The 26,272-nt window shown below is 39.4% G+C and overlaps 1 protein-coding gene across 1 annotated transcript in view; it reads left to right on the top strand.

Moving 5' to 3' along the window:
- LOC136878897 (ES1 protein homolog, mitochondrial) overlaps nucleotides 1-26,272 on the top strand; it is a 128,984-nt gene that overhangs the window by 53,641 nt on the left and 49,071 nt on the right. The window contains exon 4 of the mRNA XM_067152489.2: nucleotides 10,121-10,284. Coding sequence (XP_067008590.2) covers nucleotides 10,121-10,284 — 164 coding nt within the window. The remainder of the gene's footprint in view (nucleotides 1-10,120; nucleotides 10,285-26,272) is intronic.

Raw genomic sequence — 26,272 nt, 5'->3', positions numbered from 1 at the left:
CAGGTCTTTTGATTTGACTCCCGTAGGCGACCTGCGCGTCGCGATGAGGATGAAATGATGATGAAGACAACACATACACCCAGCCCCCGTGCCCGGGAAATTAACCAATGATGATTAAAATTCCTGACCCTGCTGGGAATCAAACCCTGGACCCCTGTGACCAAAGGCCAGCATGCTAACCATGTAGCTATGGAGCCGGATGTCACAGACAGAGTCAGGCCGTGATACATCTACAATGGTTGAATTCTTCCTTTCCAATGCAAGTGGCCTGTACATTATTGCTAGGGACGCCTTTTCTGTAAATGTGGTCATTCCCATTAACATGTGCCTTCTGAATTTGTACATGAGTACAGTCTACAGTTCCGACAGAATAAGGGAAGCTCAAACATTCTTGCCATTTAGCCCGTGCTTCCTGCATCTAAGGCTGGCTCCGTGGCATAGGGGTAGCGTGCTTGCCTCTTACCCGGAGGCCCCGGGTTCGATTCCCGGCCAGGTCAGGGTTTTTACCTGGACCTGAGGGCTGGTTCGAGGTCCACTCAGCCTACGTGATTAGAGTTGAGAAGCTATCTGACGGTGAGATAGCGGCCCGGACTAGAAATCCAAGAATAGCGGCCGAGAGGATTCGTCGTGCTGACCACACGACACCTCGTAATCTGCAGGCCTTCGGGCTAAGCAGCGGTCGCTTGGTAGACCAAGGCCCTTCAAGGGCTGTAGTGCCATGGGGTTTGGTTTGGTTTGGTTTCCTGCATCTAAGCAACATTTGTTGGAATTTTATCTAATAATCTGCTTTCATTTCTGTTCATGTCAAAACCTGCGAAAATGTTTTTTACACATTTCTCCGAGATGTATTCACCAACTCCACTCTGAAACCCAGGGTCACCAACATAATGCAAGAAGATTTACATTTTTTCTTCATTTGTTAGTCACCACCTCTTGTTTCTTTGGAGTGCCCAAGGAAATGCTCCGCTAACCATTCAGCATGCTCCTTGAAAATCCACAGCCTGTTTCCAGTCATCTGACCGGGTCAGGAATGGAATGAATGAAGCGGTGAGGATAGGAATCGTGCCGGCTGTCAAAGCCTGTCACACTCCTCTGGGGCAGTGATTAATGACTGACAGATGAAATGTAATGATATTGGAGAGTGTTGCTGGAATGAAAGATGACAGGAAAAACTGGAGTACCCAGAGAAAAACCTGTCCCGCCTCTGCTTTGTCCAGCACAAATTCCATATGGATTGGCTGAGATTTGAACCATGGAACCCAAAGGTGAAAGGCTGGTGCACTGCCGTCTGTTCCACAGAGGCTCTTCAGCATGCTCCTTTATGGACCTTTATAACACTCTGTGATCAAGTTGAGATGATTCTCTGTGAAGTTTATATAATTTTCTTTTCCAATTAACCACCACCATTACCTCTGCCATGCTATTGAACTTGACACTATCATTTGGAGTCACCTACTGAGTTAGCTCAAGAAACATGAGCAGGCGCTTACCGGAAAGAGTGCCTACTTTATCTTTATTCACCAGAAATCTGGAGCGCCCACTCTGCTACTCGAGCGACTGGAGTGTGTGCTCAAGGTCATAGGTCTGCTGTGAGTGATTGCTTCCGACAGGTGGTTTTTATTCACCTCACTGCGAGTGCCTGCTCTAAATTCGTGAGTAAAGAGTGCGTGCTCATTTTTATTCACACCACCCATTGTCTCCAATTTTGACAGCTGCTACTCATCACCAGTATCTTGCTCTTCTCCATGTCGATCCTCAATTCCATGGTTCAGTCGTTGTTGTTGTTGTTTGAGTCATCAGTCCATAGACTGGTTTGATGCAGCTCTCCATGCCACCCTATCCTGTGCTAACCTTTTCATTTCTACGTAACTACTGCATCCTACATCTGCTTGTCATATTCATATCTTGGTCTACCCCTACCGTTCTTACCCCCTACACTTCCTTCAAAAACCAACTGAACAAGTCCTGGGTGTCTTAAGATGTGTCCTATCATTCTATCTCTTCTTCTCGTCAAATTTAGCCAAATCGATCTCCTCTCACCAATTCGATTCAGTATCTCTTCATTCGTGATTCGATCTATCCATCTCACCTTCAGCATTCTTCTGTAACACCACATTTTAAAAGCTTCTATTCTCTTTCTTTCTGAGCCAGTTATCGTCCATGTTTCACTTCCATACAATGCCACGCTCCACACGAAAGTCTTCAAAAACATCTTTCTAATTCCGATATCAATGTTTGAAGTGAGCAAATTTCTTTTCTTAAGAAAGCTCTTCCTTGCTTGTGCTAGTCTGCATTTTATGTCCTCCTTACTTCTGCAATCGTTAGTTATTTTACTACCCAAGTAACAATATCCATCTACTTCCTTTAAGACTTCATTTCCTAATCTAATATTTCCTGCATCACCTGCCTTCGTTCGACTGCACTCCATTACTTTTGTTTTGTACTTATTTATTTTCATCTTGTACTCCTTACTCAAGACTTCATCCATACCATTCAGCAACTTCTCGAGATCTTCTGCAGTCTCAGATAAAATAACAATATCATCGGCAAATCTCAAGGTTTTGATTTCCTCTCCTTGGACTGTGATTCCCTTTCCAAATTTCTCTTTGATTTCCTTTACTGCCTGTTCCATGTAAACATTGAAAAGGAGAGGGGACAAACTGCAGCCTTGCCTCACTCCTTTCTGGATTGCTGCTTCTTTTTCAAAGCCCTCGATTCTTATCACTGCAGACTGATTTTTATACAGATTGTAGATAATTCTTCGTTCTCGGTATCTGATCCCTATCATCTTCAGAATCATAAATAGCTTGGTCCAATCAACATTATCGAATGCCTTTTCTAGATCTATGAATGCCATGTACGTGGGCTTGTCCTTCTTGATTCGATCCTGTAAGATCAGACGTAAAGTCAGGATAGCTTCACGTGTTCCTACATTTCTTCTGAAGCCAAATTGATCTTCTCCCAACTCAGCTTCAACTTGTTTTTCCATTCTTCTGTAAATAATACGTGTTAAAATTTTGCAGGCATGAGATACTAAACTAATGGTGCGGTAGTTTTCACACCTGTCAGCACCGGCTTTCTTGGGAATAGGTATAACAACATTCTGCTGAAAATCGGATGGGACTTCTCCTGTCTCATACATCTTGCACACTAAATGAAATAACCTTGCCATGCTGGTTTCTCCTAAGGCAGTCAGTAATTCAGAGGGAATGTCATCAATTCCAGGTGCCTTGTTCCTATTGAGGTCACTCACAGCTCTGTCAAACTCTGACCTCAAAATTGGGTCTCCCTTTTCATCAGCATCAACAGCCTCTTCATGTTCCAGAACCAAATTATCTACATCTTTACCTTGATACAACTGTTGGATATGCTCCTGCCATCTTTCTGCTTTGTCTTCTTTCCCTAGAAGTGGTTTTCCATCTGAGCTCTTAATATTCATACACCTAGATTTCCTTACTCCAAAGGTTTCCTTGATTTTCCTGTATGCAGCATCTACCTTTCCCAGGACCATACAGTCTTCGACATCCTTGCATTTCTCCTTCAGCCATTCTTCCTTAGCTGCCTTGCACTTTCTATCCACTTCATTCTTTAATCGCCTGTATTCTTTTCTGCCCTCTTCATTTCTAGCATTCTTGTATTTTCGTCGTTCATCAATCAGGTCTAGTATCTCCTGAGTTATCCACTGATTCTTAGTTGATCTTTTCTTCCTTCCTAACATTTCTTCAGCAGCCCTACTGACTTCATTTTTCATGACTCTCCACTCTTCCTCTATAGTGTTTCCTTCAGCCTTTTCATTTAGTCCTTGTGCAACATGTTCCTTGAAACAATCCCTCACATTCTTTTCTTTCAACTTGTCTAGATCCCATCTTTTTGCATTCTTTCCTTTCTTCAATTTCTTCAACTTCAGATGGCATTTCATGACCAACAAGTTGTGGTCAGAGTCCACGTCTGCTCCTGGGAAAGTTTTGCAATCCAGCACCTGGTTTCTGAATCTCTGCCTAATCATAATTTGATACCTTCCAGTGTCTCCAGGTCTCGTCCACGTATACAGCCGTCGTTTGTGGTGTTTGAACCAAGTATTGGCAAGGACTAAATTATGATCAGTGCAGAATTCAACCATACGACTTCCTCTTTCGTTCCTTCGTCCCAATCCAAATTCTCCTACTGTACTACCTTCTCTTCCTTGACCTACCACTGCATTCCAGTCTCCCATCACAATTAGATTCTCGTCACCTTTTACATATTGTATTAAATCTTCTATCTCCTCATATATTCTTTCGATTTCTTCATCATCCGCTGAACTAGTAGGCATATAGACCTGCACTATTGTGGTGGGCATTGGTTTGGTGTCTATCTTGACGACAATAATTCTTTCACTATGCTGGTCGTAGTAGCTTACCCGCTGCCCTATTTTCTTATTCATTATTAAACCAACTCCTGCATTTCCTCTGTTTGATTTTGTGTTGATAATTCGGTAGTCGCCTGACCAAAAATCTTGTTCTTCCTGCCAACGTACTTCACTTATGCCAACTACATCTAACTTTAGCCTATCCATCTCCCTTTTCAGATTCTCTAACCTACCACAACGATTCAAACTTCTAACATTCCACGCTCCGACTCGCAGAATGTCAGTATCCATCTTCCTGATGATCGCCCCCTCTCGTGTAGTCCCCACCCGGAGATCCGAATGGGGGACTAGTTTACCTCCGGAATATTTTACCCGGGAGGAAGCCATCTTCAGTACATCATTCATACAGAGAGAGCTGCATGTCCTCGGGAGTTAGTTACGACTGTAGTTTCCCGTTGCTTTCAGCCGTGTAGCAGTATCAACACAGCTAAGCCATGTTGAGTATTATTACAAGGCCATATCAGTCAATCATCCAGACTGCCGCCCTTGCAACTACCGAAAGGCTGCTACCGCCCTTTCGATGAACCATTCGTTAGTCTGGTCTCTCAACAGATACCCATCCGATATGGTTGCACCTGCGGCTCGGCTATCTGCATCATTGGGACACGCAAGCCTCCCCACCGCGGCAAGGTCACATGGTTCGCAGAGGAGGGGTTCAGTCGTATTTAGTACATTCAGCTGTTGTTGTACCTCTTCATCTTCTCCCCACATCACATTATCATCCGCAACCATCTTTACATTAATTCTCTCTCATCTATAATTTTCCCTTACTGCCTTTATGATGTCATCCACCGCCATTGTGAACAGCCCGGCTGAGTGGCTCTGACGGTTAAGGCTATGGTCTTTTGACCCCAACCTGGAGGCTTGATCCTGGCTCAGTCCGGTGATATTTAAAGATTTACTGACACATGAAAGAACTCTTTCAGAACTAAATTCTGGCACCTCGGCGTCTCATAAACCATAAAAGTAGTTAATGGGACATAAAGCCAATATTATTATTATTATTATTATTATTATTATTATTATTATTATTATTATTATTATTATTATTATTATTATTATTATTATTATTATTATTTCATTATGAACAGTAAAAGTGACAGCACACTCCCTTGCTTTAGCCCATTATCAGTTCCTAACCATTCTGTTCTACCCACTGTTGTCTTCATACAACTAAAACAGTTATAATTGCTTTCATCATTATTAGTTCCTTGCCAATGCCCCTGAGTGTCAGGCTTTCCCATACTATTGTTCTGGAGATTCTGTAATATGTCTTTTCTTGGTCTATAAAAGTCATTACCCTATCCTGTGACATTAATTCAAAGACCCTGAAATTGCTCTTCCAACAATTATGCATGTAATGAATACTTCACCCATGACAGGAATCTTTCCCAAGTGCTATAGTACGAATGATAAGGAAAAACTCTAATCCAACAAAACCTGAAGACTTTTCACCGATTTGCATACTTGTCTTAGCAAAGTATTAGAAAAGGTATTTCACCAGGTAACAAATTACGTTAATAGACACAAACTACTTGATAAATACCAATCAAGATTTAGACTTAAGCATAGCACTACCGCAACACTATTATAAGTTACAAATGACATTCAAGTAGAAATGGACAATGGACAAATGGCTATCCTGTTACTTTTAGACCTAAGGAAAGCATTTGACTGTGTGGACAGGGAAATATTATGAGCTAAATTACAAGCAGTAAAATTTTCTTAAAGCACTCTGACGTGACTGCACTCATATTTAATCGGGTGGCAGCAGAGAGAGAGTGAGAGAGTGAGTGAGTGAGTGAGCTAATGAGTGAGTATGTGTATGTGCAGAAGTATCATTCTGGCAACAAACTGAAGTTGGCGTAGTTTAGGGCAGTGTTCTAGTGACAGTACTTAAATGTACGTTTCATTGTACTTAAATGACTTACCAGAACGTAGTTATAAAAACTTCTGAATACCCTTTCAATGCAGACGACTTATATTTACATACACAGCAGACTGGTCAGCTGGACTCATGCCAACAACAGAGTACCAGTATTGCAGCAACTTGCATTCTCTGCTAGAGTGGAGGCAATTTATTTAGGATATGGTTTTTTTGGATACATGCTAAGAAAGATAAGTTCTTGGATGTATCGATGGAATTCGGGGTTGCCTTTAAGAATTCCTCATACTCTTCTCTGTAAGCTCTATTTTGGAGTCTTCCCTAACATTTTGAATGGTCTGCTGTGGTGCACTGCAGTCACATGCTGGTGAGGATTGCACTCCCCACTTGAAGAGTGAGTCTCCACATCTTCCATGCCCTGTTCTCAATCGATTGAGTGGTGGTCATACCTTGCAAAGTAGATCAAACCTAGGGACTGTCTCAGAGATGCAAGGTAACAGCTGACATGTTTTTTAGCATTTTGAAGCCATTCATTTCTCCAGGAACCTTAAAGTGCCCTACACATGTCGTCCAGGTGGTGCTAAAAAAGCAACATAACTGGCTGCCGGAGAAACTTTTTAAATCTCTTGGCTATACAATACGTACATACAGAGTCGAGAAGGAATAACTCAACACTATGCAAAGTGGGGAGAAGTGATGACTTCATTAAGATAAGTTCCAAATTTCAAGTTTTTAAGGATTTAAACATAAATGTTTATACATTTCTAAATATTTTTGAGTGTGATTTGATAGAATCTGATGATAATCTTTCAAGAATGAAATATGTCATTCTATATTCTATTTAATCAAGTTGTTTCATTTTCAGTTATAATTCTCTACCATATGTTTCATGTTTCAGGTAGTTTATAAATTTATTTATTTATTCAAAATTAATTTCTGCAGACTGAAGAACCTAACAATTATAAATTAACTGAATCAAAACTGAAAAGAGATGGCTCAGATATCACAAAATAAATACACGTACAAACCCAAAAGACATCAGCTAGACATTTACAAACTAAACGATGACCTCGAAAATCATAAAAGACTAGACTTTAAAAAATCTCTTAAAGCCAGTCCATTCAAATCTTAGGCAGTCATAATAGGATCCAAAATTAATCGTAACAAACTGAAAAGTGTTAAAAATTTCTCCAATCCTATTCCATGCAACATCAATACACCTGAGTCTTGGAAATCTAAGGCTACGTTAAATCCAAGCGCTATTTGAATTTTTCTTTTTGCAAATTTAAAATGATTTTTCTACAGCATATTCCCACCATTTCATCATACTGTGGCTGTACTCTTCCGAGATTGTGTACGTGTTTGTTGTTATGCCTGAAAGTAAAACATTTTTGAGAAAGGAGGGTCTGCCTATTAAAGCACTTTTATTGATGGACAACGCAGGATCACATTCAGATGAACAGGAACTAGTATGTGAATTCGTGCTTTATTTTTACCCTCTAATGTAACAAGTTTGATACAACCTGTGGATCAAGGTGTTTTGGAACGTCAAAAAAATATTGGCACTGCCTGCTACATTCACTCCTGAAAAAAACAGAATGTGAGGGAAACATCACTAACTTCCTCAAACAGGTAACCATGAAGGACTTTGTGTTTTGGTTAGCAGAATCACATGTAACTCCAATGACAGAAATAATGATGACACACCAAACTTGTTACATTAATCTCATAGATACCCAGATGTAAAGATGCTGGTGAAATCGAAGTTACGGAATGAACAGTGATAAACAGTATGAACTTACAGACACATCAATCATTGAAATGTTGCATGAACCAACAGAAGATAGCGAGGAAGAAGTTTTAGTAGAGATGGCGTCAAATGCTGCGCAGAAACGATGCAACATTCATAAACTGAAGTCAATTAAGGGCTTTTTCAAAAAGTTAATCTTAATCTATGCCATAACACTGTAAGAAATGATAGTACAGGGCCTTAGCTTCAATCGTTGTCGACTTTTTTCATGTTTCACAATTTTTACTGTGTTGCTCTGTGTAGTCCGAGTTATTCCTAATCTGAGGTACCTTCTTTGCATTCTCTTAAAAGTTTACAGGACCTCCTTCCACTAAATACAAGGGAGTACTTGTTCAGAGCTTAATTCTGCTCATCTTCAATTATGGTGACGTAATATACAACCTAATCACCACACTTGGCGCTTAACTTCAGCAGGCTTATAATACGTATGTCCGTTTTGTATTAAATATGCCCAGGTATTTCTGTATATCACCCTGCCTTGAATAGCTATTGTGGTTATATTTGGCAAAGAGAAGAAACCTTCACTTGATCTTGCTTGTACACAACATCCTCCATACAGGCACACCAAGTTATTTGACAGTGGATCTTAAATATTTGTCATTCCCAAACAGTATTCCTACCAGGTCAGAAACCTCTTCCCTGCTGAGCTTCCCAATTTACCCCATGACAAGTTGTGGCAATTCATTCATACCTGCGACCATACACTTCTTGGAATTTGCTTTTGACTGTAATTAGACACATAGATAGTAGAAATATATTTTTAAAAGAGATTATGTAAATGGTACATAGACTTATAAAATTACTGTAGTATATAATTTTACATTTTTTGGTAACTGTCAGATATTGATCTTCCATGAACCCGGTCAGCTGTTCGGTTTTGTCTGTCAGGGTTAAGATGTTGATTGTCTCAATTTGGATATATTGTGATACTGATCACCCACTTCTCACAGCTCCCCCCCCCCCCGTAACTGAAGAACAGCGTGTCACCTACAGGGGATGCCCTATTATTTTCCGAGGCTTCACATCTGCACTCATTTTAGGCATTGGAAACTGTAGAATAACACTACTGGGATCATAATAAGATTATTTGTGGTGCCATTGATTCAGTCATCATAAAAAAATCCAAATGAAGTCAGTGACACTGAAAGTGGTGACATAGCTGCTGGTAACACTGAAGAGAATATTTCAGACTCTCAACTGGCATAGCCATAGTAAGGTAAATTCTAATAATCAGTGTACATACCAGTATTAGTAATCTACAATTCTTCTTGGTATTGAAAGTTTAAAGTTTCATAGTTCCTGAATTGTACATGCTGTAGGATACCAATGTGTTGATATTTTTTATTTTGGCTTGGTTAGCTTGGATACGCAGAGGTTGGGTTGCACAAGAGCTACACTCGTATGGATGCTATTCCTAGTGACAACAGTAATCTGTTCAAGAGTGAGAGATAACAGTGATCTGAAAAACCTTTCAATCACAGCTTGCCATTGAATTATGTTGCTGTTTGTAGGTCTTGATGAGATCTGAAACACTGCCATTCATAAGGAATTTATGAATTCATATGTAGTAATAATTTTATATTTTCACACATTATTCAGCTTTCTGCTCATGGTCCAGACTTGACTCCCTTTCTACAACTCTCTTGTATCATTCGTTAATAAGGCCTTATAATAGACTTATTAGAAGAATATTATAACCTGTAAACTATCTGAAATTGTGTTTTATATATTTTTAAAAAGAAGTTACTAGAATGCCATTTGTTTATTTGTAGAAACATCAGATTGCATGATTTAAAAACAAAGAAAAGGAAATAATGAACCTGTGAAAACAGAATGTCTCGTCCCAGTTTGACGCTTCCTTCCTTGTACAATTAGTGTAAGAATTTGAGCTTCAAAATTACTGATCTTAAACTAAAAGAAATTTGTCATTCATGCTTTTCTCCTATATCTCCCTGTATGTACGGTATGGTGTCTGTAAATGAACGCAGTAGTGGAATATATTTTTGTTCTTTTACAGGAGTGACTGGGCTATAAAAGGCCCAGATTGTGCAGTGAACGAAGATGTTGCCAGAGTGCTAAAAGAGTTCCATAAAGACAAGAAACCTATTGCTCTGTGCTGTATCGCCCCTGTACTGGCTGCTAAAGTTCTCAGTGACATCAAAATCACTGTTGGCCAGATGGGTAGGTGTCACAGTATTAACAACTAACTTACTCTAAAACTTCATTAGCATGAACTTGCATAGCCTGCCTGGTGGCTATGATCATTAAGGCATCAAGTATGTATGGTCTGACACTATGGTTGGCTGGTTGGAGTCTTCTCGGTGGAAACAAAAGTCACCATCAGAATGTTGACTGGTAGCATGGGAGAGGTGGTAGTATACAATTTCTAATCACTAGATTGCATTCCAAAAGCCTGGATTCAATTCCAAACCTCTCCACATTGTTCATATGGAGTGAGGGCATATGACACTGTTGATGGTGATTCGTCCGTCAGTTAAGCCTTGAGCAGACCCCTTGGTGCTATTCTACAGGAGTAGACTATGTGCCAGCACAGAGTTTCACTTCCGTCCCTTCCTGCTATCATATATATCATATTATTCATTTCATTTCATTAACTTCTCTCTGATGAGGTTGACATCAGGAAGGGCGTCCTAGTTGTAAAAAAACACACACACCGAGCATGAACTCTCTTAAGACGAACACTCAGTTATCAGTAAAAGGAATTTAGTCATAGCAGGGATGCATTAGTTCTTGGGTCATTTGTGCTATTTAGTATTGCTTGAGGTGAATTCTGTTTCATAATTGTCAGTACTTTAAGTCAAAAGTCACAACATTGCACGGAAAGCAAGCATGCAAAGGAAGAGCCGGGAACAATAAAACACCCACCTAGGTGAACTTGCCTCCACTGCCTGTGAAGAAATTTTGGTGCATGCTTGCTTGGTAATGTTATTCTCATTGGCTCACATCTACTTCACTCCAGCGCCTTTGCCCACTTATGTGCCTCAGAATCTGGGGAACAATATGTGGAGCTGACAAAAATGTGATCATGCACATGCTAAATGATTGTCTCGTCAGCAACGCATACTGCATCTACTATTGTACATATAGCACCGCAGTGATTTTGATATAAAGAAGGTGCCAATGGAAGCAAAGGAAACTATGTACAAGACGTATTACGTACCCATAACAATTTACGGAGCAGAAACTTGGACATTGACAAAGAAGGTTGAGAGTCGAATACAGGCAGCCGAAATAAAGTTCTTGAGGAGTATGATACAGAAGAATAGAAGAGACAAAATAAGGAATTGGAAAATCCGGGATGAAATTGGAGTGGAAAAAATGAATGATAGAACAGAGAAGAGCCGATTAAGATGGTTTGGGCACATAAAGCGAATGAGTTGTGAAAGAATGCCAAAAAAGGTGATGGAAATGTAAATGCAAGGAAGGAGAGGCCGTGGCCATCCACGAGTGAGATGGAAGGACACAATCCAACGCAGTATTAGAGAAAGAAACCTGGACTGGGACACAGTGTTGTAGGAGGAGTGGTGGAAAGACCGAAGAAAGTGGAGAGGAACCCTATTTGCCCCTACCCGGCTACAGCTGGATAATGGGAAATGGTGATGATAAAATCAATCATTCAAGCAATCAATCAATCAATACTGATCTGCATTTAGGGCAGTTGCCCAGGTGGCAGATTCCCTATCTGTTGTTTTCCTAGCCTTTTCTTAAATGATTTCAATGACATTGGAAATTTATTGAACATCTCCCTTGGTAAGTTATTCCAGTCCTTAACTCCCTTTCCTATAAATGAATATTTGCCCCAATTTGTCCTCTTGTATTCCAACTTTATCTTCATATTGTGATCTTTCCTACTTTTAAAGAAGGTTCTTCAGCTTGTTCTCAAGAAAATGATTTGTGAATACTTTCATAGCATAGATAAGAAAAGTGTTTTTCCACCAATCAATACACAATTTATTTTAAATAGATTAAACTAGTACCGGTTTCGGCTCTTTGACGGCCATCATCAGCTAGTACATGATTTGTTTCCAGCCATTAGACAATTCACAAGTTGTTATTGTATTAGACATCCGGATGTCTAATGGGGGATAGAAATGTATACAGTAGCATGTAATTAAAATATCAGTAGTCAAGGTAAAAAGTTACAATAAGTTAGAACATGAGTATGTAGGACATATTAAAACATATGGGTCATAATATAAAACACTTAAAAAGTTTTAACACATTAAAATTTGGTAAGTCTAGGTAGACACTTGTTAAATTTTTTTAGTTCAAGTTACATAGGTTCCATTCTTCTATCTTCTGTGTAGTTCCTTTGCTTTTATGTTATGTTGATTTTAGCTGTGTATGGTAATCTTCGAGAAAGTTCTGAAGCTGGTATGCGTCATGTTGATATGGACCTTTGTCAAGAAGAAATTTTTTTTATTTTTTATATTGTGTTATATATTCCAACTTGTGATGTACTCTGGTAAGTTTTAATATAGTAAACAGCAGGTCTTGAGTTAGAAGTAGTTGGTGGCAACACCTCCTCATCTACGTTTGTGGTTGTAGTTTTAGTTGTTGTGGAAGTCTTGTGCCGATGTGTTTGAAGGTTTGTTGTGTTCTACTGTGCTACTGTATACATTTCCATCCCCCATTAGACATCCGGATGTCTAATACAATAACAACTTGTGAATTGTCTAATGGCTGGAAACAAATCATGTACTAGCTGATCATGGCCGTCAAAGAGCCGAAACCGGTACTAGTTTAATCTATTTAAAATAAATTGTGTATTGATTGGTGGAAAAACACTTTTCTTTACTTATCTTACTTTTTTTTTTTGAAAGATATAAAATTTCTCCATTAGACAATTCACAAGTTGTTATTGTATTAGACATTAGACATTAGGTAGAACACAACAAACCTTCAAACACATCGGCACAAGACTTCCACAACAACTAAAACTACAACCACAAACGTAGATGAGGAGGTGTTGCCACCAACTACTTCTAACTCAAGACCTGCTGTTTACTATATTAAAACTTACCAGAGTACATCACAAGTTGGAATATATAACACAATATAAAAAATAAAAAAAAATTCTTCATGACAAAGGTCCATATCAACATGACGCATACCAGCTTCAGAACTTTCTCGAAGATTACCATACACAGCTAAAATCAACATAACATAAAAGCAAAGGAACTACACAGAAGATAGAAGAATGGAACCTATGTAACTTGAACTAAAAAATTTTAACAAGTGTCTACCTAGACTTACCAAATTTTAATGTGTTAAAACTTTTTAAGTGTTTTATATTATGACCCATATGTTTTAATATGTCTTACATACTCATGTTCTAACTTATTGTAACTTTTTACCTTGACTACTGATATTTTAATTACATGCTACTGTATACATTTCCATCCCCCATTAGACATCCGGATGTCTAATACAATAACAACTTGTGAATTGTCTAATGGCTGGAAACAAATCATGTACTAGCTGATGATGGCCGTCAAAGAGCCGAAACCGGTACTAGTTTAATCTATTTAAAATAAATTGTGTATTGATTGGTGGAAAAACACTTTTCTTATCTATACTTTGAATCTGTCAATACGGAAAATGAAATTTATAAATAATAATACTTTCATAGCTTCTGTAATCTTTCAGTTTGTTACAATGTATGTTGAGTGAGTTTGATATTATATGAAAAAATAAACTGTCACAGTTTCTTTACATTTCTGGTTGTGTATATTGTATTGTGTATAACACTGCAGTCATTTTGCTGCAACATGGAATATCACAATTTCTATACATTTTTGGTGTCTTATATGGAGTAGGTGTAGTGTGCCTGCCTCTTACCCAGAAGCCCTGGGTTCAATTCCCAGCCAGGTCAGGAATTTTTACCTGGATCTGAGGGCTGGTTGAGGTCCACTCAGCCTACATGATTACCATTGAGGAGCTGTCTGACAGTGAGATGGCGGCCCTGGTCTAGAAAGCCAAGAGACCACACAACACCTCGTAATCTGCAGGCCTTTGGGATGAGCAGCGGTCGCTTGGTAGGCCATGGCCCTTTGGGGCTGTTGCGCCTGAGGTTTTAGTTTTTTGGTATATCAAATACGTATGTAACACTCCAGGGATCTGGAACAGTAAAATATTAACTCCCATTTAATACAAACTCACAATTTTCTGGCACTTTTGAATTCATGTTAACAAGGTTTTACTGTAATATAATTAGTTCACTCTTTAAAAGTAAGTTATGATCATGAAATATAAATCATAAAATATAGGAGGCTAAGGAGGATAGAAACTTGTTTCTCTTTGTTGTTTTCTCATTTCTAAGAATCGTTATACTCGGTGACACTCTTCATGAAAGGCTCCATGCTGTTCTTTCTTGTGCTTTCCTGCAAGCTGAACTGCTTGCACAATTAGCAACACTGGATTAAATCACTCAGTCATAATGGAGCTCTTCCCTAAGGTCTTCTTCCAAGTATCTGGCCACGATCATAAGGTCCTCCCTGTTTTTTCCTCTTCTGTGGGTAATGTGACCAAAGATCTACCGTTTGCATTGAAGACATACCAGATGGTGGACAGACTTGAAGTTGTTGCAAAATAGACATATTAATTTTACGTTCTAACCACAAAATTCATAGCGTTTATCTCTAACCATACATTTCAAATGCATCTGTTTTCTGCTTGTCGTATGCGCTGACAGTCCAGATTTCAGTTCTATAAAGGAAGATTGAGAAGGTATGTATATGATCCAGCTTTGTCTTCAATGAAAATGAAAGACAAGTAATTTACGACATTGGCATCTTTATGGAAATTCTAAGTTCCCATGGAGGGAATTAGATTCTTTTCCACCAATAGAGCATATCAAAAATCAGATCAAAAATTAGATGGATGGCTTTTCCGGCGTTTGCTCTATTAACCAGCGTTCCGTCTTAGGTCTGACACTAGACTCTTCAGAGTGGGATGTGTCAGACCCTACCCACTGACGCTGGGGTGTATGCAGGTGAACTTATCAGAAGCTTATTTATGAAGCACAGTCTGATAACTGCATACGGGAGATAAAACTCCACAATGGAATTAATGCCCGCCTAGCACTTCCAAATGGAAATTCTAAGTTCCCATGGAGGGAATTAGATTCTTTTCCACCAATAGAGCATATCAAAAATCAGATAAAAAATTAGATGGATGGCTTTTCCGGCGTTTGCTCTATTAACCAGCGTTCCGTCTTAGGTCTGACACTAGACTCTTCAGAGTGGGATGTGTCAGACCCTACCCACTGACGCTGGGGTGTATGCAGGTGAACTTATCAGAAGCTTATTTATGAAGCACAGTCTGATAACTGCATACGGGAGATAAAACTCCACAATGGAATTAATGCCCGCCTAGCACTTCCAAATGGAAATTCTAAGTTCCCATGGAGGGAATTAGATTCTTTTCCACCAATAGAGCATATCAAAAATCAGATCAAAAATTAGATGGATGGCTTTTCCGGCGTTTGCTCTATTAACCAGCGTTCCGTCTTAGGTCTGACACTAGACTCTTCAGAGTGGGATGTGTCAGACCCTACCCACTGACGCTGGGGTGTATGCAGGTGAACTTATCAGAAGCTTATTTATGAAGCACAGTCTGATAACTGCATACGGGAGATAAAACTCCACAATGGAATTAATGCCCGCCTAGCACTTCCAAATGGAAATTCTAAGTTCCCATGGAGGGAATTAGATTCTTTTCCACCAATAGAGCATATCAAAAATCAGATCAAAAATTAGATGGATGGCTTTTCCGGCGTTTGCTCTATTAACCAGCGTTCCGTCTTAGGTCTGACACTAGACTCTTCAGAGTGGGATGTGTCAGACCCTACCCACTGACGCTGGGGTGTATGCAGGTGAACTTATCAGAAGCTTATTTATGAAGCACAGTCTGATAACTGCATACGGGAGATAAAACTCCACAATGGAATTAATGCCCGCCTAGCACTTCCAAATGGAAATTCTAAGTTCCCATGGAGGGAATTAGATTCTTTTCCACCAATAGACGGAACGCTGGTTAATAGAGCAAACACCGGAAAAGCCATCCATCTAATTTTTGATCTGATTTTTGATATGCTCTATTGGTGGAAAAGAATCTAATTCCCTCCATGGGAACTTAGAATTTCCATTTGGAAGTGCTAGGCGGGCATTAATTCCATTGTGGAGTTTTATCTCCCGTATGCAGTTATCAGACTGTGCTTCATAAATAAGCTTCTGATAAGTTCACCTGCATACACCCCAGCGTCAGTGGGTAGGGTCTGACACATCCCACTCTGAAGAGTCTAGTGTCAGACCTAAGACGGAACGCTGGTTAATAGAGCAAACGCCGGAAAAGCCATCCATCTAATTTTTTATCTGATTTTTGATATGCTCTATTGGTGGAAAAGAATCTAATTCCCTCCATGGGAACTTAGAATTTCCATTTGGAAGTGCTAGGCGGGCATTAATTCCATTGTGGAGTTTTATCTCCCGTATGCAGTTATCAGACTGTGCTTCATAAATAAGCTTCTTATAAGTTCACCTGCATACACCCCAGCGTCAGTGGGTAGGGTCTGACACATCCCACTCTGAAGAGTCTAGTGTCAGACCTAAGACGGAACGCTGGTTAATAGAGCAAACGCCGGAAAAGCCATGCATCTAATTTTTGATCTGATTTTTGATATGCTCTATTGGTGGAAAAGAATCTAATTCCCTCCATGGGAACTTAGAATTTCCATTTGGAAGTGCTAGGCAGGCATTAATTCCATTGTGGAGTTTTATCTCCCGTATGCAGTTATCAGACTGTGCTTCATAAATAAGCTTCTGATAAGTTCACCTGCATACACCCCAGCGTCAGTGGGTAGGGTCTGACACATCCCACTCTGAAGAGTCTAGTGTCAGACCTAAGACGGAACGCTGGTTAATAGAGCAAACACCGGAAAAGCCATCCATCTAATTTTTGATCTGATTTTTGATATGCTCTATTGGTGGAAAAGAATCTAATTCCCTCCATGGGAACTTAGAATTTCCATTTGGAAGTGCTAGGCGGGCATTAATTCCATTGTGGAGTTTTATCTCCCGTATGCAGTTATCAGACTGTGCTTCATAAATAAGCTTCTGATAAGTTCACCTGCATACACCCCAGCGTCAGTGGGTAGGGTCTGACACATCCCACTCTGAAGAGTCTAGTGTCAGACCTAAGACAGAACGCTGGTTAATAGAGCAAACGCCGGAAAAGCCATCCATCTAATTTTTGATCTGATTATTGGCATCTTTGCCATTGTAACTTGGCGCCTGATCTCTTTGGTGCATTTTCCATTGCTGGCAACTATTGAGCCAGGGTGTAAATATTCAGACATGATTTGTAATCCTCCAATGATTTTTTTTTGTAACTCCTATGTACTCTCACAGTTTTTGTTTTCTGGTGTATCTCCAGACCAAAGGCTGATCTTTTTAATAGAAACATGCAAGGATAAAGATATTGCCAGGCTAGTAAATGCTGAGGGAGCAACAGAAAGGAGATACGAGGAAAAACTTGGAAACACAGAAGAACAAGATAAACACATCATCTTTACACACAACTGTCTTCATAGATGAGCACTCCCACATCAGGACCAGTTCTCCATCCATTGTTCATCATCCCCTAATGAGCTTGTTTGTTTCTGTTTCCCAGCTTCATCAGGAGGGCATACATTCATACATGTCGAAGCATATAGATTCATGAGAATTCTTCTTTCTTGGTATAGGAAGTTTAGGATGACAATAAACCTGAATGAATTCAAGAATATGGGGAAGGAATGGTGGAATTTATCATCGCCATAAGACCTCTTGAATCAATGTTATGTATAAAAAACAAAATTAACCCGATGAATGCTACGCCCGTCTATAGGCGCTGCACAAGAACTCTCGAGTGCCGATTCGATCTCTGGCATGTTCTGTCATCTGTTGGCCAATATGAAGAACTAATTGATTGCGGCTTATAGCTTCGGGAAGTAAATTACAGAATTTTTTGTAGACATCTGTGGAGCTTGTCTGTGATGTAAACAGGCATGGTGGAACAACAAGCTAGTTGCTCTCGCAACAATGTTATTTTGGATCAAAGAATCTTTCAGTTATAAACCACAGTGGAAAGTGATGTTAAAGATGATGATTTTAATGAATTGTTAAGCGGTTTTGAAAGTGAGATGATACAGTGTGTGCTGAAAATTTTGCAAGTGGGAAAAAAGCGGAGTCTCCTTCTAAACAAAGGAAGAAAAACATGGTGAGTTAAAAAGCTATTTCATCACTATTTTCATGGTGGACGGATGACTTTTCTCCACCAGACTTTCAGGTAACTGTGACAGACTCTCGGAGCCAAGTATTGTTTGATGACAATCCCAAAATCATTGATTTTTTTAAAACTATTCTGCCAGTGGAGTTGGTGCAGCTGGTTGTTGATAAAACAAATAGGTATCACAAACAACTGTGGAAAACATTGAACTGTCACCACATTCCAGGTTTAGAAAGTATTTTAAAATATCGAGTTATGTACTTGTAAGGAGTTACATGTATTAGTTGTCTACAGATTTTAGGAATTAATTTTATTTTGGGCGCTTTACTTTGTATGAAGTTGATGTACATGTGGGTGCAAAAAGTGTAATTTTGTTTAGTCTCAAAATAATATTGAACATAAGTGTAGGATTTTCCATTTCTATTTAGATTTATAAAGAACCAACATTTATAAACATTTTAAGCTAATCACCTCACTGATCAGTTAAAAATTGAGGCTTTTACAAAAGAATTTAACATACGAATGAAAAACTCAGCAGTGAGATTTCAAATAGTCAACTGGCAACTCAGCAATTAGAAAGTTAAATAAAGAATGGTGGAAATGAAACGGCATGTTGAAAAGTCATGTGATCAATACAGTATTGAGGCAAAAACAGTTTTTATGCAAAAGGGGAGATTTTTGTGTGCCAGTCAGCTTAGTCTTTCCCTCTGACTGACAGTGCTACATGCATTTGTATGGACAGATGCATTGTGTGCCTCTGAAATATGGAGAGAAAATATAAATGAAAAGAACCATCTAGGAGCCTTTGAAATGTGGTGCTATTGTAAGATGATAAATGTGATGTGGAAGGATAAGATCTCAAAAGGCCAGATTGTAGACACAACCAATGGAGATCAATCCTTTGCACAATCTGGAACCACCGTCTCCCTTGGTGGGATCACACTGTGGGTCACTCCCAATTTATGAGAAGTGTGACAGAAGGCTTTGTTGAAGGAAATTTCCATGGGGAAGATAAACAAATTTTAAATGACATCCAGGCACAGAATTGTGTATCAATGAAGGAAGCCACAAATGACAGGATGATCTGGAAATGTTTTATGGCAACTGATTAGTCTTACAACCAATGATGATATTACAGAGTCGGCAGTACAGATATACAAAGTACTAATGATCCCATGGTAGTGGGATGTAACACCCTTCGAGCTACATGCATGAATTAGGTTTGGAAGGAATCCATACAGTTGTTGTATCCAAACCCTAAGGTAATTTGGCCTACAGCTGTTGTAACAAGCCCTCGGTACCATCAGCACCAATAGTCAGAGGGAAAGACTAAGCTGATGGTACCATATATATTGGCAGTTGGTCAGGATTGAAATCCAAGTTGATCCAACTCATGTTCTATCAGAGAGAGCGGGGGACCTTTGCTGGCCCCGGGAATACCTCGGTATGAGGCAAGCATCCCAGACACATGTATCTGGTGTAGGCAGGTGTTGTCTATACCAAGGTACTGCCTCTCAAGGGATAACATGTAAGGCTGCAGGTTATCTCTGTGATGCTGTTGTCTTAAATGTTCCTCAGATCAGTACCAAACCTGGAGTCATAGCCTGTGGTTCCACACAGTATGATGCCAGGCTAATGCTCATGGCATCTCTCCTCAATATTGGCAAGATATGTCCTCTCCCCTGAGTACCTAGTTGTCATCTGTGGTAATACAGAACCTAGATTCATATTCGCACATGAAAGAACTTCTGCAGGAATATATTCCAGCACCTTGGCATCCAAAAACTGTAAAAATAAGTGGTGGGAAATAAAACCAGTAATATCTCATTATAAATTATGCTGCAGTTTCCCTTTGCAATCCTACATCGCCAGACAGAATTATCTTCTATTTCCATTAGAAGTTTCCAGCTATTAATTTATTTAAAATTAAATCCCTGATTTCCTTTTATCAATATCTCACCTAGGGATGACCTTGCCACCATAAAATGAAACTTCTTTCTTGAATGATCTGTAGGCTTTACTCATATTCCCTCTTTTTCCAGAAAAAAGGCACTGGAGATGTTATGTAGCATCCTGTTGGAAAGAGTGTACGTTTTGAACCTGCTTTTCCATTTTACACTCCTTTGTCAGGACTTCTGCTTTCACGTTTCTTTGTTTTTCTTTTCTGTTTTGTACGAAGGGTGTACTATATTGTTTTACACTTTATTTTTCCCTACCCAGATGATCATTAATCATCAGTCTCAACATAATCCCCTTGTAACTTTTGCCATCCATGTGTCAGTCTCTCCAGACCTTTCTGAAACCATTCTATCAGAGTGCTGTGTACCCATGCCTTGACAGCTTTGTCCAGTTCTGCCAAATCCGCAAAATGGCAACCACGCAGAGGTTTCTTCATGTTCCCGAACAGGTGATAATCCCATGGTGCCAAGTCGGGAGAGTGTGCTGGGTGAGACAGCACAATGAATCCCATTGATCAATGGCAGCGGTGGTCTCTCGGCTAATGTGGGGCCAGGCATTGTCATGTTGCAGAAGCATACCTGTAGCTAATTTTCCTGGCTGCTTAGTTTGAATGGCACGACGTAGGTGCTTAAGGGTTGCCATATATACTGCACTATTAATCATGGCCCCAGATTCCAGCCAGACATTGAGGATGATGTCCTTTGTGTCCCATAACACTGTTGCCATTCGCTTGGTAACTGATGGCACTGTTTGACATTTCTTTGGCGGTGGACTTCCCCTATGATTCCATCAATTGTTGTTTCTTTTGTGGCTCATGGTATTGGAGCCATGTCTTATCACCAGTCACAAGTCTAGCCTTGGCTGGATCTTGATAATGGCATTGCAAAAGTTCTCTGCACACATCCACACGCCTCTGCTTTTCGTCTGCAGACAAGATTCTAGGCACCCACGTGGATGACACCTTCCCCAACTGTAAGTGGCCGTGCATGATCTGCTGCAGGGTGTTTCGGCTAATTCCCTTGGCTGCCTTCCATTTCCGTAAATGTGATGCATTTGTTTCCTTGGATGGCCTGTTTGATCCGGGCAATGTTGGCTGGTGTTGACACTGTCACATTCCTTCCAGAACTGGTTCCCATGTCCACCGCTGTGCACCCTGTTTTCCAGCCTTCCACCCAGTTGTAAACTGTTTTTCGTGATGGCACATGTTCTCCACAGACTGCCACCAAGCACCGATGAATTTCTGCAGTCTTCACGCCTTCTTTCCATAGGAACCAAGTCATATAGCGCTGGCCCTGATGGTTGCTTTCCATGTCGTCTGCTCCTATGCTGACAGAGTTGTTATGAAATGGCTATAACGAGTGCATTCGTTGGCCCCTGTGTATGTGCTGCTACTAAATGGTGGAACAAGACACTAGTTACATGTCACCACCTTCAAAAATGAAATGTGAACCATACCCAGACGTACAAAAGGTAAAGTGTAAAACCATATAGTAAAACCTTTATAATTTCTTGTTTCCATGTAACTTTGTTTACTGTAAGCAGGGATATCTCCCAATTGTAATGTATAAGTTAATAATAATAATAATAATAATAATAATAATAATAATAATAATAATAATAATAATAATAATAATAACTAGCTGAAACCCATCAAGACATGATGGTCAATGGGGTAGATATTTATTGAAGGATTTCCTTATATATGAAATTCCTTGTACTTTATTTTTTTACAGTTTTCTTTGTCGCACTGACACAGGTAGGTCTTATGGAGCCTATTGGATAGGAAATGGCTAGAAGTGGGAAGCAAGCGACCATGGCGTTAATTAAGGTACATCCCCAGCATTTGTCTGTTGTGAAAATGGGAAACCACGGAAAACCATCTTCAGGGCTGCCGACATTGGGGTTCGAACCCATTATCTCCCGAATGCAAGCTGATAGGTACGTGAATGGTATGGATGAAGTCTTGGGTAAGAGTACAAGATGAAAATAAATGTCCAAAACAAAAGTAATGGAGTGCAGTCAAATGAAGGTAGGTGATGCAGGAAATATTAGATTAGGAAATGAAGTCTTAAAGGAAGTAGATGAATATTGTTACTTGGGTAGTAAAATAACTTAACGATGGCAGAAGTAAGGAGGACATAAAATGCAGACTAGCACAAGCAAGGAAGAGCTTTCTTAAGAAAAGAAATTTGCTCACTTCAAACATTGATATCGGAATTAGAAAGATGTTTTTGAAGACTTTCGTGTAGAGCATGCATTGTATGGAAGTGAAACATGGACGATAACTAGGTCAGAAAAAAAAGAGAATAGAAGCTTTTGAAATGTGGTGTTACAGAAGAATTTTGAAGGTGAGATGGATAGATCGAATCACGAATGAAGAGATACTGAATCGAATTGGTGAGAGGAGATCGATTTGGCTAAATTTGATGAGAAGAAGAGAGAGAATGATAGGACACATCTTAAGACACCCAGGACTTGTTCAGTTGGTTTTTGAAGAAAGTGTAGGTGGTAAGAATGGTAGGGGTAGACCAAGGTATGAATATGACAAGCAGATTAGAGCAGATGTAGGATGCAATAGTTACGTAGAAATGAAAAGTTTAGCACAGGATAGGGTGACATGTAGAGCTGCATCAAACCGGTCTATGGCCTGATGACTCAAACAACAGGTACGTGACCACTGACTTTCTCGGTGCCTTCCTTGTATGGTTACCTTTCGGCACTATTGTAACTTTAAAATATTGCTCTCTTGACATTGCAACATTCACCTGGCGCTGGCTGAGGTAAATAGAGACCTTCACATCCCTTGAGGTTTATTGATCATGATACAAAATGCCAATTGAATTGGAAATTGATGCCTCTTGAAAGAAAGGGGAAGTGTTTTATTGGATGTTGTTAAGTTAATTCTAGGGATTACTTCACTCTGTCCAGCTTTATCTCCACTTATTATTTCCAGATTTAAACAGTTTTCTTTACATACTTCTTAGAATTAGGCCCTAATCTGGTTCCGTTTGGGAGCCGTTGGAAAATGTTCAGATGTCTAAGGAGCATAGCTATGGCTCCAATTTTTAGAATAAGAATATGTGGAGGCAAACCATTAATTCCAAAGAATTCAAGAATTATGTAGGAAATTGAAGTAGCAGTCTTCCGTCTTCAGCAATAACCCCACCGGGCGAGTTGGCCGTGCGTGTAGAGGCGCGCGGCTGTGAGCTTGCATCCAGGAGATAGTAGGTTCGAATCCCACTATCGGCAGCCCTGAAAATGGTTTTCCGTGGTTTCCCACCAGGCAACTGCTGGGGCTGTACCTTAATTAAGGCCACGGCCGCTTCCTTCCAACTCCTAGGCCTTTCCTATCCCATCGTCGCCATAAGACCTATCTGTGTCAGTGCGACGTAAAGCCCCTAGCAAAAAAAAAAAAAAAAAAAAGTAATAACCCCTCTTAGTGCCAACTTCCTTACTGCCGTGTTTGCTAAGATTGCGAGAGAGAAAATGCCTATTATGCAGCACTGAAGAAACTAGCATATCCTATCCTCAGTTTTCAAGATATTTCATTGTAGTTTACACTTTCTTGTAGCTAAGTGATCTCTCTCTTCATTCATTATGTTAACATCATGAAAATAATTCATGGTGCCCAGTAAAAGAATTAAATTTGTTCCTGGAATTTTTGAAAAATTTTAAATTCAAATTTTGATCTCTGTACATCCTAGTATTTTGATTGTACTCACCTAAATTTGGTATTCCTGTGCACATTGATGCATTGTTTACTAGTTTATAAAATATCACTGTTTTCTTTAAAAAACATTTTTCTGGGCCTCTACATATTTTCACTTTTCAACACTTGTGCAGTCTTTCTTGCACTTGGACCTTTTTATTAGTCCACCATCCTTATTGCTACGTACTACCCAGCGTTTTAAATTTCTTCTGGGTCATTTTTCTAATAAGGCCCCTCCTACATCCTAGCAATGATGCAAAACACCAACTTCTTCCCAAATTTCAGAGTGCACCTCTCATCCAGATAGGTGTATTATAACATATCTGAAGCATCTACTCCCACCATGTACGTATTGTATTTGTGAATTATATGTAGTTTGTAAACCCTCCATGGCTCAGGCAGCAGCGTGCCGGCCTCTCGCCGCTGGGTTCCGTGGTTCAAATCCCGGTCACTCCATGTGAGATTTGTGCTTTACGAAGCAAATATTTCCCTATGGGAATCAACATCTATATCATCTGATAGCCAAGCAGGCATCAATTTTTGGTAAAGAGACAAAGTCTCTCGTAGTGCATTGGCACTGCCGATGGCTCCAAGTAGCCTACACAGTGGATTCCACGGTATGCACTAGCCAGCGTCTTGGTAGGTGTGCTAGATACCAACTGATGAGCCCAACCTAGCACACGAGGGCGAAACGCTGGCAACCAGGAATGAGTTAGCTGGAAAATTTTTAATGTCCAATAACGGACCATTTATATTGGTATTATAACCTAGATAAATGTGGTATTTTTCCACTTCCACTTCCTTTTGCCAGGTTCATCATTTTCATCCTTCATGTACAGTTCTTGTTTTCTTCTGATCTTTTCATTGTTAGGAGAAGGAAGTCTTGGGAATCTTATATTTTAATACCTGTTTTGGCCCTTCCTTTTCTTTTCAGTAATACCTTTGTTCTACAAAGGGTCAGATATTTTCTTTTTTTTTCTTTTTCTCCCTATGATTATAATTAAGAGGGGAGGATTATCATGTTCCCCTTGAAAACACTAACTCCACCTCTCTGTGTCATGAGAATATTGCCTTTCTACATTTTCTGACTTATGTTGTCAGTGTCTTGTGATGTTGCCATGACAATCTGCAGTTGATTTTCTCATTCTACTTGTATTTCAAGCAGCTGTAGTCTGTTTTGTGGTTCTTTTAACTAAAATATCGCTCCACATTTCCTACCTACTATTGCCACCAACAGACTATTAGTTAGCATTGTCGTAGCATGAGCAGTCTATATTTTACTCAGGGTTACATCACTTACGTTTGATTATCTTAAAAATAACTTACTAAAAGCAGTGAACAAAAGCTTAACGATCTCCCTCGTGAACCTAAATATTTTTTTGTTAATAGCACTTCGGTCACACTGTGATATCCTCTCTATGAACAATGGTAGACTTTTCATACCAGCTTATAAGTTGAAATCCTCTTTCTAGAATAATATTTCTACGTACTAGTTGTTTAAATCTACAGTCAGATTATTCTTGTCTGACTTATTGAACACACTGAATATTATCACCTTTTCACCATTCTTCAACAGTTTGTCTTGTTCATACTTGAAAATGGTACTTCAACTCGTTCCATTTCACACTCTTAAACTAAATTCACAACACACAAAAAATTGGTAGTCAGGCACTCAATCATATTGTTGTGGATGATGCGTTTTATGATTTACAATGTTCTGTGGAGTGAACTACTTACACCGCACACTATTAGAGTCATACTATAATTAATTATGCACCATGCTGAAAGCGATATGTTTAACTAAGACTATATTGTGAAAGTGCATGAAGACAATAAAGAAAATCGACCAATCAGATATGTTTGCATCATGGGCTCAATATATGGCTTTTGTTTACAGCAACATTGAAGTTAAGGTAAATAGACTATAGCAATGCCATTCTACTCCCATGCTCATGGTAAGCACAGTTTGCTGTTTTGTCGGTCACATTTTGTTGTTTTTGCAAAACTTGTTTTGGGAAAAAGTGAAATTTTTCAGGAGACACAAAAAACTGTTTTCCAAGAAGAGCTTTATAGTTATAAACTTATTTTTTTGTTGATTAATTTTATAATTAGTGCTTATTACAGGGTGATCTTTGGGTTTTATTTAATTTAAGAATTGTGCACTGTATGAAGGTTCAAAAGCCAACAGTTTTTTCAAAACTTGCTTTCTAC

Source organism: Anabrus simplex, chromosome 8, assembly GCF_040414725.1.
Source record: "Anabrus simplex isolate iqAnaSimp1 chromosome 8, ASM4041472v1, whole genome shotgun sequence".
Classification (NCBI taxonomy): domain Eukaryota; kingdom Metazoa; phylum Arthropoda; class Insecta; order Orthoptera; family Tettigoniidae; genus Anabrus; species Anabrus simplex.
This window is presented reverse-complemented; position numbering and strand designations above follow the sequence as displayed.